The 15,632-nt window shown below is 48.5% G+C and overlaps 1 protein-coding gene across 4 annotated transcripts in view; it reads left to right on the top strand.

Annotated features, from left to right (window-relative positions):
* Nucleotides 1-15,319, top strand: part of HM13 (histocompatibility minor 13) — a 45,116-nt gene extending 29,797 nt beyond the window's left edge. For 2 of the 4 annotated variants that reach the window (XM_060686119.2, XM_087888968.1), the window contains 7 exons: nucleotides 656-713; nucleotides 1,551-1,634; nucleotides 2,865-2,901; nucleotides 3,514-3,616; nucleotides 5,470-5,555; nucleotides 8,268-8,478; nucleotides 14,733-15,319. In XM_060686119.2, coding sequence (XP_060542102.2) covers nucleotides 656-713; nucleotides 1,551-1,634; nucleotides 2,865-2,901; nucleotides 3,514-3,616; nucleotides 5,470-5,555; nucleotides 8,268-8,418 — 519 coding nt within the window. In that variant the 3' untranslated portion in view covers nucleotides 8,419-8,478; nucleotides 14,733-15,319. The remainder of the gene's footprint in view (nucleotides 1-655; nucleotides 714-1,550; nucleotides 1,635-2,864; nucleotides 2,902-3,513; nucleotides 3,617-5,469; nucleotides 5,556-8,267; nucleotides 8,479-14,732) is intronic. The other 2 variants (XM_087888970.1, XM_087888969.1) reach the window with 1 other exon arrangement.
* Nucleotides 15,320-15,632: the final 313 nt, after the last annotated feature.

The following is a 15,632-nucleotide window of genomic DNA, read 5'->3' as shown; positions in this document are numbered from 1 at the left end:
ATTCGAGTACAGCAAAAACCACTGGGAACATCAGGTTGAGAAAGTTTTAGAGAATGAGAAACTCAAGATCTTGTGGGACTTTAGGATTCAGACTGACTGGCACTTGGTCCACAACACACCTGACATAACAATAGTTGAAAAGAAAAAAGTATGGTTCATTGACATTGCAATACCTGGTGATGCACGAATTGAAGATAAGCAGCAAGAAAAAATCACAAAGTACCGGGACTTACAAATTGAAGTTGAGCGACTGTGGAAAAAGAAATCGTGTGTTGTCCCGATTGTAATTGGAGCCCTTGGAGCAATCCCCAAAGGGCTACCCCGCTATTTAGAAATTCTAAAATTGCCGGACTTGAACATTTTGACTCTACAAAAAACCACCTTACTCGGAACAGCTTACATCCTCCGACGATACCTTAACAGTTCCTAGGTCCTTGGTTAGGACTCGAGCTGCTGAGCTATTAACCAGCCTCAAAGGCTGTGAATCTCACCAAAGATTAACCAATAATAATAATAATAATATAATAATAATAAGAGGTGGTGACTCCAAAAAGCTCAGACGTAGAAACAGACTTTCTTGCAATCAGGCTGCACCTGGTGGACGTCCGCCTGCTGGTCTCCCCTCTTCTTTAATTCTGCTCTCCTCTTTTCCTAGGTCTTTGGCACCAACGTCATGGTGACCGTGGCCAAGTCATTCGAAGCCCCCATCAAATGTGAGTAGTTAATGGAAATCCCCCCCCAAAAAACTACCTTTAATGGCAGCTCACCCTGATCGACGTTGGTAGCCCCTCCCCAACTAGGCGGGTCCCTTCAAGATAACGGGGAAGTCCTCAGCATACAACCATACTCGCTTAGTGACCGAAGTCAACAACGGCACTGAAAAAAAAAGGGGGGGGACAGACTTAAATGAACGTTTTTCACACTTAACGACCTGTGATCCAAATTCGGCCGCTTGGCAACGGGCTCGTATTTATGACGGCCGCAGCTGGGGGGGGGGGGGGCTTGTCCGGTGATCCCTTTTGGCGACCTTCCGACGAGCAAAGTCAACAGGGGGTGGAGGGGGAAGCCGGATTCACTTAATGGCCGTGTGGTTTGCTTAACAGCTGCCCTGATTTGCTAAACAGCTTCAAAACCAGGTCGTAAATACCTTTGGGGGGGAGGGGGTGTTGGTTGGAACGTCAAGCGGTCGCTAAGTGACAGGTCGTAAGTCGGGGACTACCTGGTCTTATTTCCCTGAGGCTTTAGATCAGGGGTCTCCAATCTCGGCCACTGTAAGGCTTGTGGACTTCAACTCCCAGAATTCCTCAGGCAGCAAAGCTGGCTGAGGAATTCTGGGAGTTGGAGTCCACAAGCCTTACAGTGGCCGAGATTGGAGACCCCTGCTTTAGAGGGGAGGGGCTTTCACTTGTCTAAGGCTAAAGACCCCTCCCAGCCCAGAACCAAATGTCCTTTGATGTCTTTTGTGCCGATTTCAGGGGCTCCTCCGCCTGAGATGGGCCCGGCAACCAGCATCTTTCTCTTTTTCTCTCTCTCTCGTTCTTCCCCTGCAGTGGTCTTCCCCCAGGATCTGCTGGAGAAGGGCCTGGAAGCCGACAATTTTGCCATGCTGGGCTTAGGGGACATTGTGATTCCAGGTAAGGCAAATGATTATAAGGGTTGCGGTAAATCTTCTTTCCTTCCTTCCTTCCTTCTCTCCCACACTCCTCCCTTCCTTTCTCTCTTCCTTCCTTCCTTCTCTCCCATCCACCCTCCTCCCTTCCTTCCTTCTCTCCCACACTCCTTTCTTCCTTTCTTCTATCTCTCACCCACCTTCCTTCCTTCCTTCCTTCCTTCCTTCCTTCCTTTCTTCCTTCCTTCCTTCTTCCTTCCTTCCTTCCTTCTCTCCTTCCCTTCCACCCACCTTCCTTCCTTTCCTTCTTTCTTCTTCCTTCCTTCTCTCCCACACTCCTTCCTTTGTTCCTCCTTCCTTCCTTCCCCCACCCACCCACCCATCTTCCTTCCTTCCTTTTTTCTTCCTTCCTTCCTCTCCCATCCATCCTCCTTCCTTCCTTCTTTTCTGTCCTTCCTTCCCTCCTCTCTTCCTTCCTTCCTTTCCTTCTTTCTTCTTCCTTCCTTCCCCCATCCACCTACCCACCCACCCATCTTCCTTCCTTCCTTCTCTCCCATCCATCCTTCCTTCCTTCCTTTCTGTCCTTCCTTTCTTCCCTCCTTCTCTTCCACCCACCCACCTTCCTTCCTTCCTTTCCTTCTTTCTTCTTCCTTCCTTCTCTCCCAGTCCTTCCTTTCTTCTTCCTTCCTTCCTTCCTTCTTTCCTATCCACCCTCCTTCCTTTCCTTCTTTCTTCTTCTTTCCTTCCTTCCTTCTCTCCCATCCATCCTCCTTCCTTCCTTCCTTCTTCCTTCCTTCTCTCCCATCCACCCTCCTTCCTTCCTTCCTTTCCTTCTTTCTTCTTCCTTCCTTCTCTCCCACACTCCTTCCTTTCTTTCTTCTTTCTTCCATCTCCCACCTACCCACCCTCCTTCCTTCTCTCCCATCTTTCTTTCTTTCCTCCCTCCCTCCCTCCCTCCCTCCCTCCCTCTTCCTTCCTTCCGCAACGTTAGCAACTGTAGCGATTCGCTTATCAATGGCAGCTTTTTGGGGGGCAAAAAAACCCATTTGACTGCCTTGCTTAACAACGGAAACGTTGCCCTTCATTATGTTTGTAAGCCAAGGCGTGTCTGCATTTGTAGCCACAAGAGGGCGCTGTGGGCCGGTTGCTAATTGAAATGAGACTAAATCCAGCTAACTGGCAGGAAAGACATCTAAAAACTGGACTGAAAACATTAAGATTTACGGTGACTTTATCCAATTTCCTCTCCCTCCAGGTATCTTCATCGCTCTTCTCTTACGCTTCGATATCAGGTAAATCCTTTGCAACAACTTGCCAATTGAAAAAAAATCTCCCCCCCCCCGCCCCCTTCCAGCATTAAGAGGACAAAGAGCAGAAAAGATGGTTAAGCTAAAACATACGGAGAACGGTTGCAGGAACTGGGTATGTCTAGTTTAATGAAAAGAAGGACTAGGGGAGATATGATGGCAGTGTTCCAATATCTCAGGGGCCGCCCCAAAGAAGAGGGAGTCAAGCTATTCTCCAAAGCCCCTGAGGGCAGGAGAAGAAGCAACGGGTGGAAACTAATCAAGGAGAGAAACAACCTAGAACCAAGAATAAATTTCCTGACAGTTAGAACAATTAGTCAGTGGAACAACTTGCCTCCAGAAGTTGTGAATGCTCCAACATTGAAGATTTTAAAGAACAGACTGGACAACCATTTGTCTGAAGTGGTGTAGGGTTTCCTGCCTAAGCAGGGGGCTGGACTAGAAGACCTCCGAGGTCCCTTCTCACTCTGTTATTACTGTTATTCCCTGACCACCACTTTGCCTTTGGCTCTGTTTCCCTAATTCCCTCAACCTGTGGGTTTGTAACTTGGCTTCTGGACTGTCCTAACCCCCCCACCCCTTCGCTTATCATGACAGCCTAAAGAAGAACACTCACACGTACTTCTACACCAGTTTCGTGGCCTACATTTTTGGACTCAGCGTGACTATCTTCATCATGCACGTCTTCAAACATGCTCAGGTGAGCTTCCTGGACCTGCCTCCTCCCCCCCCGCCCCCCCCCCCCCCGCCCCAGACCAGGTTGTAGGAGCTGAACAGGTTTGCAGGAACAAAATCGGCATTGGAAATCTGGGAGAGGACACAAAGGCAATTACTGTATCCCTTTAAGACAGGGGTGGGCTCAGGAATTCTGGGAGTTGAAGTCCATGGGTCATAAAGGAATCATCGTTCCCACCCCTCTCTTAAAGGGACAGGCCGACAGCATGGCTGCCTCAGGAATTCTGGGAGATGAAGTCCACAAGTCATAAAGGACTACCCAGTCCAGCAAACTATGGCTGTAAACGCTGAGTAGAGAGGCAGTCAGGTGTAGTGATGTCAGTGCTTAAGTATTCATTTGGGAAACTAAAACCGTATGACGCAGTCTAAGGCAAATAATAACTCTTCTCAAGAAGTAGGACTTCCAAAGGGAAGTAGTGGAGGAGCAGGAGCTGTAGTAGACTTGGGGAAAGAGTGTAGAACTTCCAAAGAGAAGTAGTGGAGGAGCAGGATCTGTAGTAGACTCGGGAAAAGAGTGTAGGACTTCCAAAGAGAAGTAGTGGAGGAGCACGATCTGTAGTAGACTCGGGAAAAGAGTGTAGAACTTCCAAAGGGAAGTAGTGGAGGAGCAGGAGCTGTAGTAGACTCGGGAAAAGAGTGTAGAACTTCCAAAGAGAAGTAGTGGAGGAGCAGGAGCTGTAGTAGACTTGGGGAAACAGTATAGAACTTCCAAAGAGAAGTAGTGGAGGAGCAGGATCTGTAGTAGACTCGGGAAAAGAGTGTAGGACTTCCAAAGGAAAGTAGTGGAGGAGCAGGATCTGTAGTAGACTCGGGAAAAGAGTGTAGGACTTCCAAAGAGAAGTAGTGGAGGAGCAGGATCTGTAGTAGACTCAGGAAAAGAGTGTAGAACTTCCAAAGGGAAGTAGTGGAGGAGCAGGAGCTGTAGTAGACTTGGGGAAAGAGTATAGAACTTCCAAAGAGAAGTAGTGGAGGAGCAGGATCTGTAGTAGACTCGGGAAAAGAGTGTAGAACTTCCAAAGGGAAGTAGTGGAGGAGCAGGAGCTGTAGTAGACTCGGGAAAAGAGTGTAGAACTTCCAAAGGGAAGTAGTGGAGGAGCAGGAGCTGTAGTAGACTCGGGAAAAGAGTGTAGAACTTCCAAAGAGAAGTAGTGGAGGAGCAGGAGCTGTAGTAGACTTGGGGAAAGAGTATAGAACTTCCAAAGAGAAGTAGTGGAGGAGCAGGATCTGTAGTAGACTCGGGAAAAGAGTGTAGGACTTCCAAAGGGAAGTAGTGGAGGAGCAGGATCTGTAGTAGACTCGGGAAAAGAGTGTAGGACTTCCAAAGGGAAGTAGTGGAGGAGCAGGATCTGTAGTAGACTCGGGGAAAGAGTGTAGAACTTCCAAAGGGAACTAGTGAAGGGACAGAATCTGTAGTAGACTCGGAGAAAGAGTGTAGAACTTCCAAAGAGAAGTAGTGGAGGAGCAGGAGCTGTAGTAGACTTGGGGACGAGTGGAGGACTTCCAAAGAGAAGCAGCAGAAGAACAGGAGTTGTGGACTTCCATGGCTGGCTGAGAAATTCTGGGAGTTGAAGTCCCCCCCATCTTCAGATGGCCAAGGTTGAGGAACACCTGGGCACGGAGTTTGGGATTCTCAAAGACACCTCTGGGCTGTGACCCCCGTCACCTTGTGATTACGACGGCCCCAGATTGGAGAAGGCTTCCCACCGGGGACCACGAGAAGGTCATGAGCGACTCCGCTGCTGTGAGTGAGGGGTCTATCTTAGCAGGCTGCCCCCCCCCGGTTCCCTCTGACGTTCTCCCTTGGTCTTCCTTCTTCAGCCTGCTCTGTTGTACCTGGTTCCGGCGTGCATCGGCTTCCCTCTTCTGGTGGCCTTGGCCAAAGGAGAAGTGACCGACCTGTTCAGGTGAGTCCAATGGGTGTGGTACAGGAAGTCCTCGACTTAACGACCGTCGCAGAGCCTGGGATTTCTGCTGTCAGTCACGACCGTCGTAGGTCGAGGTGCCCATGTTGACTGATACTGGTGACCTTCTTGTTAATGGTCGTAAGCTATGATGGACCTCAAGTGGTTTTTATCCATGAGACCAAGCCTGATTTGATGAGTTTTAGGCGGCCGTTAAGCGAACGCAGTGTTTTGGGGGGATGCTGAGATGATAATCCCCCTCCCCAGAAGTCTACAGAAGTGGGCAGACTTCCCTAGAGCAGGGGTCTCCAACCTTGGCAACTTTGAGACGTGTGGACTTCCTCAGCCAGCTTTGAGGAATTCTGGGAGTTGAAGTCCACACGTCTCAAAGTTGCCAAGGTTGGAGACCCCTGCCCTAGAGAGTAGCTTCCTTTGTGAGTTAGGGTCTCCCCTATAGGCTCAAAACCCAGATACGGGTAATCCTCGCCTTACGACCACAATTTTGAGCCCAAAATTTGATCACATGATGCCAGGAGACTGCAACCGTCATAAATACGAACCAGTTGACAAATGTCGGAATTTCGATCATGTGACCATGGAGGAGGAGGAGGAGGAAGAGGACTATGGGGTCCTTGGTGCTCTCTGAGCATGGTGGCTTTCTTGAAGACGTTTCATGACCCAACTAGGGAACCTCATCAGTGCTAGAGGAGAGTGGGGGTCTGCGGAGTGGAGAAGGAGGAAGAAGATTGTGAGGTCCTTCATGCTCTCTGAGCCTGGCTTGTTGGCTTGCAGGCATCTCATGACCCATTTCTAAGAGTTATGGCATCTGCTGAGATACGTCCACCAGAAAAATCCTTCAGGACATTTTTGGATTGTTGTTCTGTGGTGCTTGATTCTCCACCTTCTGCTCCAGCTGGTCTCGTTTCTCCCGGGGAATTCTGGGACTTGAAGTCCACCTATCTTCAAAGTCTCCAAGATTGAGACTTATAGAACTGACCCAATAGGACCTCCTTCAATCAGGAACACCTCCTAGAAACCACATGGAGATGTCCACCTTGTTTTCATGAATGGGTTTGGCTTTGCCATCACCACCTGTATATGCTGGGCATCTAGTCCGTACCATGGAATTTGTGGTGGCCTTCCATTCCATCCTTCCAACCCTGCTTAGCTTTTCTGCCCAGATAGGACAAGCCAGGAGATGACTTGTTCCATTACTTCTTCAAGCTTGGTCTGGGATTCTCTTCCCATGGGAGAAACGTGGGGGTCAACAAGAGGGGGTTTAAGATGGGACGGGGATCACGGTGGCCCTGGGTTAATCTGACAAGCTGTGTCGGGCCTTCAAGATATCTCAGTTTCTCTTCTTAGTGGAAGACTTGAAATTGTTCTTCTGACTTGGCTCCAGAAGTTGTGGGTGCTCCATCACTGGAGGTTTTTAAGAAGAGATTGGACAGCCATTTGTTGTTAGGATCTCCGGCTCAAGCAGGGGATTGGCCTACAACAGGGGTCTCCATCCTTGGCAACTTTAGGACTTGTGGACTTCAACTCCCAGAGTTCCTCAGAAGGAACTGGGCTAGAAGACCTCCAAAGGGTATTCATGTCCAACCTTGGCACTTTTTAAGACCTGTGGACTTCAACTCCCGTAGTAGACTGGGGAATTCTGGGAATCGAAGTCCACAAGTCTTAAAAGTAGCCAATATTGAACATCTCTAGTAGAAGGTCTCCTGGTCAAGCAGTGGGTTGGACTAGAAGACCTCCAAGGGGCATTCATGTCCAACCTTGGCACCTTTTAAGACCCATGGACTTCAACTCCCGTAGCGGACTGGGGAATTCTGGGAATTGAAGTTCACTAGTCTTAAAAGTGGCCAACGTTGAACATCTCTAGTAGAAGGTCTCCTGGTCAAGCAATGGGTTGGACTAGAAGACCTCCAAGGGCCATCCATGTCCAACCTTGGCACCTTTTAAGACCTGTGGACTTCAACTCCCGTAGCAGACCTGGGGAATTCTGGGAATTGAAGTCCCCAAGTCTTAAAGGTGGCCAATGTTGAACATCTCTAGTAGAAGGTCTCCTGGTCAAGCAGTGGGTTGGACTAGAAGACCTCCAAGGGGCATCCATGTGCAACCTTGGCACCTTTTAAGACCCATGGACTTCCAACTCCCGTAGCGGACTGGAGAATTCTGGGAATTGAAGTCCACTAGTCTTAAAAGTGGCCAACGTTGAACATCTCTAGTAGAAGGTCTCCTGGTCAAGCAATGGGTTGGACTAGAAGACCTCCAAGGGGCATTCATGTCCAACCTTAGCACCTTTTAAGACTTGTGGACTTCAACTCCCGTAGCGGACTGGGGAATTCTGGGAATTGAAGTCCACAAGTCTTAAAAGTGGCCAACGTTGAACATCTCTAGTAGAAGGTCTCCTGCTCAAACAGGGGGATGGACTAGAAGACCTCCAAGGTCCCTTCCAACTCTGTTAATTCTGTCATCGAGTCACCCCATGGGACCGCCCCAGTTTTGACACCTACCCACCCCGAACTCTTTCTCCGTGGGTAATCCAGCTGGAAAGGGAGGGAATGCGGGCAGCTTTGCCAAGCTCGTCTATGCCTCGCCAACTCTTCCTAAGCTTCTCTTTCGCCCCCTTCCCCACTGTGTCTCTGTCTCTCCTCTCCCCCCACTTCCTACCGGCCCCCTTTCTCCCTCCCTCTCTCTCTCTCTCTCCTGCAGCTATGAGTCTTCTGCCGAAATCTTGCCCCACACCCCACGGCTGACCCATTTCCCTAACGTCTCCGGGTCTCCGTCCAGCTTGGCCGATTCCATGCAGCAGAGCCCGACTTGTTCCCACAGACGCCGCCAGCAGAGTCCCAGCGTCATGTAGCCCCCCCTTCCCTCCCCCCCAAAGGCAAGGCCCTGTCCACCCTGTCCACACTCTGGCCAGGTAGGGGGGAGAGCCGAGGGCCCCACGGAGCGGGGAGGGTCTGGGGTGGGGTGGGTGGGCACGGCGTGAGCCACTTATCAATAAGAGGTTATTTTTAATTCTCACGAACGGGGTGTTAGGGAACTACAGGGCAGTCCTCGTTTTACAACCGCAGTTGAGCGCAATATTGTCACTGCCGAGCAAGGGAGCTTTGTCCCATTTGACGGGCCCTTCTTGCCAAGCGTTGTTAAGCGAATCAGGGCAGTTGTTCAGCACAGTAGGGGTAGTCCTGGAATTGCAACCGTAATCGAGCCCGAAATTTAGGTGGTAAACTCGAGAAACTGAAGCGAGCTTGCTCCATTTTCTGGCCTTAGTTGTCTTTAAGTGAAACACTTAAATTAGTCACACGGATGTTAAGTGAATCCGGCTTTTTCCCCCCCGTGGCTTTGTCGGTCAGAAGGTCGCAGAAGGGGATCACGTAACCCAAGGACACTGCGACAGTCGTAAATACGAGTCGGTGGTCAAGCATCCGAACGTAAATCGCGTGACCCCCAGGGATGCTGCCGACGGTCGTTAAGTGTGAGATATGGTCATAAGTCACTTTTTTCCAGTGCCGTCGTAACTTTGAAGGGTCCACTAAGTGAATAGTTGTAAGTTGAGGATTGTCTGTAGGAGATTCTCTGTAATTCTTACGAAAAGCTAATCTGGACCAACAACAAGAAAACAAAACAAGTTGTGATGTACAGTGAGCGACTAGATCAGTGTCTTAACTTTAAACGCATGGTGGTTCATTCAGTGACCGTCTGAAGTTACGACGGCGCTGGGGAAAAAAAGACTTATGACTGTTTTTCACACTTAACGACCGTCGCAACATCCCCATGGTCATGTGATCAAAATTCAGATGCTTGGCAACTGCCTCGTATTTATGACGATCGCAGTGTCCCAGGGTCACACGATCCCCTTTCTGACCAGCGGGGAAGGCCGGATTCACTTAACAACCGCGTGACTCATTTAAAAACGGCAGTGATTCGCTTAACAACTGTGGCGAGAAAAGTCGTAAAGTGGGGGCAAACGAGTTTCTCACCTAGCCACGTAAATTTTGGGCTCCGTTGTGGTCGCGAGGCGAGGGCTATCTGCCTAAGTGGTCCTCAAGTTACGACTGGCCACTGATCAACTGTTTCAAGATATATCCAAGCCCCCCCTCAAAAGGTATTTGGAACCCAGATTCACAATTGCAACGGATAGGCTCTTTCCTGCTTTTACACAATCACATTTTGTGTGTTTAGCAATAAGCTTATATTTGCTTATTTCTACTAATCTAGTGGAAATATTAATTTAAAGGGCTACTCTCCAGTGGTGAAATTCAAATTTGTTTACTACCGGTTCTGTGGGCATGGTGTTGCTTGGTGGGCGTGGCAGGGGAAGGATACTGCAAAATCTCCATTCCTACCCTACTCCAGGGGGAAGGATATTGCAAAATCTCCATTCCCTCCCCACTCCTGGGGGAAGGATATTGCAAAATCTCCATTCCCTCCCCACTCCTGGGGGAAGGATATTGCAAAATCTCCATTCTCACCCCAGTCCAGGTGAAAGATACTGCAAAATCTCCATTCCCACCCCACTCCAGGGGATGGATACTGCAAAATCCCCATTCCCTCCCCACTCCTGGGGGAAGGATATTGCAAAATCTCCATTCCCACCCTATTCCAGGTGAAGGATACTGCAAAATCTCCATTCCCACCCCATTCTAAGGGAAGAGTACTGCAAAATCTCCATTCCCACCCCACTCCTGGGGGAAGGATATTGCAAAATCTCCATTCCCACCCCTCTCCTTGGAGAAGGATATTGCAAAATCTCCATTCTCACCCCAGTCCAGGTGAAGGATACTGCAAAATCCCCATTCCCTCCCCACTCCTGGGGGAAGGATATTGCAAAATCTCCATTCCCACCCTCCTGGGGGAAGGATATTGCAAAATCTCCATTCCCACCCCACTCCAGGTTAAGGATATTGCAAAATCTCCATTCCTACCCCACTCCAGGGGACGGATACTGCAAAATCCCCATTCCCACCCCACTCTAGGGGAAAGATACTACAAAATCCCCATTCCCACCCCACTCCTGGGGGAAGGATATTGCAAAATCTCCGTTCCCACCCCACTCTGAGGCCAGCCAGAGGTGGTATTCTCCAAACTACTCAAAATTTCTACCGGTTCTCCAGAATCTGCTGGATTTGGGCTGCTCCATCATGATATGCCATACGCTAAATAAATAAAAGTTATTTCTTGACCCTGATTTATGACAGGTTGTGGGTTTTTTGCCAGAAACCGGGGTTTTACTTCTGCTTCCTGGCCAAAAAAAACCCCGTCCATTGTGGACAAGGCAGTTCGCTTAATGACCTCAGCGTTCGTTTTACGACCGCTGTGTTTGTTTAACCCCTCGTGCAAAAAAAATGTCATAAAATCAGGCTGGTCAAGTGAATGTCTCGACGTACAACCGTCGGCCTCCATTACGGTTTTAAGTCAAGGACTACCTGTAACCGGTTTTATTTCAAAGCGGAAGCGACGTTCGTGAGCCGCAGAAAATCTTTGTCATTGCTTATCCCTTTTCACAAACGGGGTTAGTCGAAAAAGAGGAGAACAGACTACAAGGAGTCCTCGACTTACAACAGTTCGCTTAGTGACCATTCAGTTACATTGGAAAAAAGTGACTTAGGACCGTTTTTTTCACACTTACGACTGTTGCAGGGTCAAAATTCAGACGCTTGGCCAACTGGCTCCTATTTATGACGGTCGCAGTGTCCTGGGGGTGGGGAGGGGGGGTGTCCCGCGATCCCCCTTTTGCGACCTCTGATAAGCCAAATCAATGAGGAAGCCAGATTCATTTAACGACCGTCCGACTCACTTAACAACTGCAGTGATTCACTTAACTGTGGCAAGGAAGGTCGTAAAACGGGGCAGAGACCTCCTTTAACAGCTTGTCTCGCTTAGCAACAGAAATTTAGGGCTTTGTTCTGTTCCCCACTCTAACTTAGTCTGCGTGCAAGCTCGAACTGATCTGGATGCTTCATTGAAAGAACAGGATACGGTGAAACGGGGGGAAAATAGGGATACATACAACGAGAACCAAAATACAAGACAGGCAGTATTGAGTAACTGCTGAACGCAACAATGAATAAATACAAGCAATTTAAATCTCACCTGCGATGCTCTTTGTGTGGGATGTGGGTTTGTCCTTGGATGACCTTGTGCCACAGATTAAGGTGGACGCTTCCTTGTGCTTCTGCCTTCTCCAAATGCTAAAGGGAAATGGAGTCTGACTTCCCAAGGTTCACTTGGTTTGAGAGTGCGGGCTGATGGGTAAAGGGTCAGCTTCAAACAATATATTTGGTACTCAACGAGTAGCCCTTAATGGGTCTGTGTTTCTCAACGTTGGAAGCTTGAAGATGGGTGGACTTCAACTCCCAGAATCCCCCAGCCAGCAGCGCTGGCTGGGGGATTCTGGGAGTTGAAGTCCACCCATCTTCAAGCTTCCAAGGTTGAGAAACACTGGTCTTGGGGAAGGTGGGCCCTTAGGATGACGTGTGGACTTCAACTCCCAGAATCCCTGAGCCATCATTGCTGGCTGAGGAATTCTGGGAGTTGAAGTCCACCCATCTTCAAGCTTCCAACGTTGAGAAACACTGATCTAAGTCTACATGGAGAGAAGTAATCAATAGGGTACTATAAGGTTCCTTCTTAGGCCCAGGACTCTTCAATATCTTCATCAACGACTTAGAGGAGGGAATAGGAGGGGAACTCACCAAATTTGCAGATGACACTAAGCTGGCAGGAATAGCCAACATCCTAGAAGAGAGGCTGAAGATCCAGATGGATCTTGACAGACTTGAACTCTGTCTGTCCTATCTAACAAAATGAAATTCAGCGTAGAGAAAAGGAAAGTCTTACAACTTAGGCAAGAAAAAAACCAAAATTACACATATAAACTGGGTGAAACCAGGCTTAATAGCAGGAACCGAGAGAGGGATCTTGGAGTCTTAGTGGACAACCAATTAAATAGGAGTCAGCTGTGTTTGGTGGCAGCCAAAAAAGCCAATGCAATCCTAAATTGCATTAACAGAGGGATTCAATCAAGATCAAGGGACGTACTAATATCACTCTATAAATCCCTAGTAAGACCACACCTAGAGTACTGTATGCAGTTTGGGTCCCCACACTATTAAAAAAAATGTTGAGACTCTAGAAAGAGTGCAGAGAAGAGCAACCAGGATGATGAGGGGACTGGAGGCTAAAACATATGATGAACGGTTGCAGGAACTGGGCCTGGCTAGTCTAGTGAAGGGAAGGACCAGGGGAGACAGGAGAGCATCTTCCAATATTTGAGGGGCTGCCCTAGAGAGGAGGAAGGGGGTCAAGCTGTTTTCCAAAGCACCCAAAGGCCAGACAAGGAATAGTGGATGGAAACTGACCAAGGAGAGATTCAACCTAGAAATGAGGAGGAACTTTCTGACAATGAGATCAATCAACCGATGGAACAGTAGTTGCTTTCGGAAGTTGTGGGAGCTTCATCCCTGGAAGCTTTCAAGAAGAGACTGGACTGCCATTTGTCAGAAATGGTGATGGGTCTCCTGCTTGAGTGGGGGGTTGGACTAGATGACCTATAAGGTCCCTTCCAACTCTGTTAATCTGTATTTTGTCTCTCCGGCCACTAGAGGGAACTAGAGAGCAACAATAGTATATAAAGATTGTATGCTGGGGCATATTTGTCCCTCCGGCCACTAGATGGAACTAGAGAGCAACAACAGTATATAAAGATTGTATGTAGGGGCATATTTGTGCATCTGGCCACTAGATGGAACTAGAGAGCAACAACATTATATAAACATTGTATGTTGCGGCATATTTGTCTCTCCGGCCACTAGATGGAACTAGAGAGCAACAACAGTATATAAAGATTGTATGTTGCGGCATATTTGTCTCTCCGGCCACTAGATGGAACTAGAGAGTAACAGCAGTATATAAAGATTGTATGTTGGGGAATATTTGTCCCTCTGGCCACTAGATGGAACTAGAGAGCAACAACAGTATATAAAGATTGTATGTTGGGGAATATTTGTCCCTCTGGCCACTAGATGGAACTAGAGAGTAACAGCAGTATATAAAGATTGTATGTTGGGGAATATTTGTCCCTCTGGCCACTAGATGGAACTAGAGAGTAACAACAGTATATAAAGATTGTATGTTGGGGAATATTTGTCCCTCTGGCCACTAGATGGAACTAGAGAGCAACAACAGTATATAAAGATTGTATGTTGGGGAATATTTGTCCCTCTGGCCACTAGATGGAACTAGAGAGTAACAGCAGTATATAAAGATTGTATGTTGGGGAATATTTGTCCCTCTGGCCACTAGATGGAACTAGAGAGTAACAACAGTATATAAAGATTGTATGTTGGGGAATATTTGTCCCTCTGGCCACTAGATGGAACTAGAGAGCAACAACATTATATAAACATTGTATGTTGGGGCATATTTGTCTCTCCGGCCACTAGATGGGGCTAGAGAGTAACAGTATATAAAGATTGTATGTTGGGGCATATTTGTCCCTCTGGCCACTAGATGGGGCTAGAGAGTAATAACAGTATATAAAAGATATATGCTGGGGCACGACAGGCTCAATTATAGTTTTAAGTGACGGAGCCCCTGCACTTCAGATTTCCATCAGCCATAGATTAACCCAGTTTCCCCTCCAAGCTCTGCAACCTTGTTGTGGGTTGAACTGTGGAAGGGGAGGGGGTCTTAAGCGGTGGGTCGCTGCCGCAGTCAGAAGACTGAATTGAATTCTGTCTCTGGTGATGCCTTGGGTCTTGAGGGGGGAGGGGGGTGGGGCTGTTCTTCCCCAGGCTCCTTCAGGGTTTGGTGCTCCACGTTGGAGGCCTCACTCTGGATTAGTGTTTCTCAACCGCTTTAAGAGAGGTGGACTTCAACTCCCAGAATTCCCCAGCCAGCATTTTTTAAGATGTTGAAGTCCACTCATCCTAAAGCCTGCTGGCTGGGGAATTCTGGGAGTGGAAGTCCACCCATGTTAAAGCCTGCTCACTGGGGAATTCTGGGAATTGAGGTCCATCCATCTTAAAGCCTGCTGGCTGGGGAATTCTGGGACTTGAAGCCCACCTAACCTAAAATGACCTAAATTGTGATTACGGTGGGGAAGCGTTCTATAACTGACCCCCTCTGGCCACGAGTCGGCCTCACCCTCCTTTCCCTCTTGCTCCCCAGCTACGAGGAGAACACCGCCCCGAAGGAAGCAAAGGAAGAGCCTAAAGAAGAGACGACAGAGACAGACCCCGAGAAGAAAGAGAAATAACGGCGAGCGACTGGCCAGGCTGGGCTTTTCTCCCCCATCCCCTCCCCTCCCCTCCCTCCGACCCCTTTCCCCATCGCAAATGGTTTTCATTTTTGTTTTCCAAGCCAACTGGATGGCGCCACGGCCGTATGTGCAGTGCGCTTGTGTCTCTGTGCGTCTGTCTGTCTGTCTGTCGGACTTGGGGCAGCCCCGGAGGCCGATCCGTGGTTTGGATCTCAGATCTGCCTTCCTGGACTTAGAATCCCCTCCCTGGGGGAGGAAACAGGCAGGTGGGGGGGGGGTGTATGTGGAGTTAACAGTTCTCCCCCCCCACCTCCCTCCCCACTTCTCCCCCCCCACCAAAAAAAGAAGCTTTTGACACCAGTCCCCCTTCCCGTCTTCGTTGCCTGGGGGGTGGGGGTGGAGGTAGATGGAGGGGTCCTGGGTGCTGATTTTTAAATTTTGTATTGTGGATTTGCTTCTTCTCATATTAAAAGGGAAAAAAAGATGAAAGCCAAAAGCAGACCGGACCGGATAATTTTTTGGGAATGAATTATTTTTTTTTATTTTTTTTTTATTTTTATTTTGAATTTGTATACCGCCCTTCTCCCTGAGGACTCAGGGCGGTGAACAGCCAAATAAAAACATCAAATACAAATATTAAAATACAGTTAAAAAATATATAGAGATTTGGCCCCATTAATTAAAACGATAAACAAAACAAAACAATTAAAAAACCCTTAAAAAGAATTAGGCCAATTATCTGTCCTGGGAGGTATTTGGGAGAGGGGCTGGTTTTTGGGGGGGTGTCTCATGGCCTTCACAGGCAGCTC

The sequence above is a fragment of the Pantherophis guttatus genome, chromosome 3, assembly GCF_059756535.1.
Source record: "Pantherophis guttatus breed Tessera chromosome 3, ASM5975653v1, whole genome shotgun sequence".
Taxonomy (NCBI): Eukaryota; Metazoa; Chordata; class Lepidosauria; order Squamata; family Colubridae; genus Pantherophis; species Pantherophis guttatus.
Note: the sequence above shows the minus strand (reverse complement) of the source record. Positions and strands in the feature narration are given on the sequence as shown.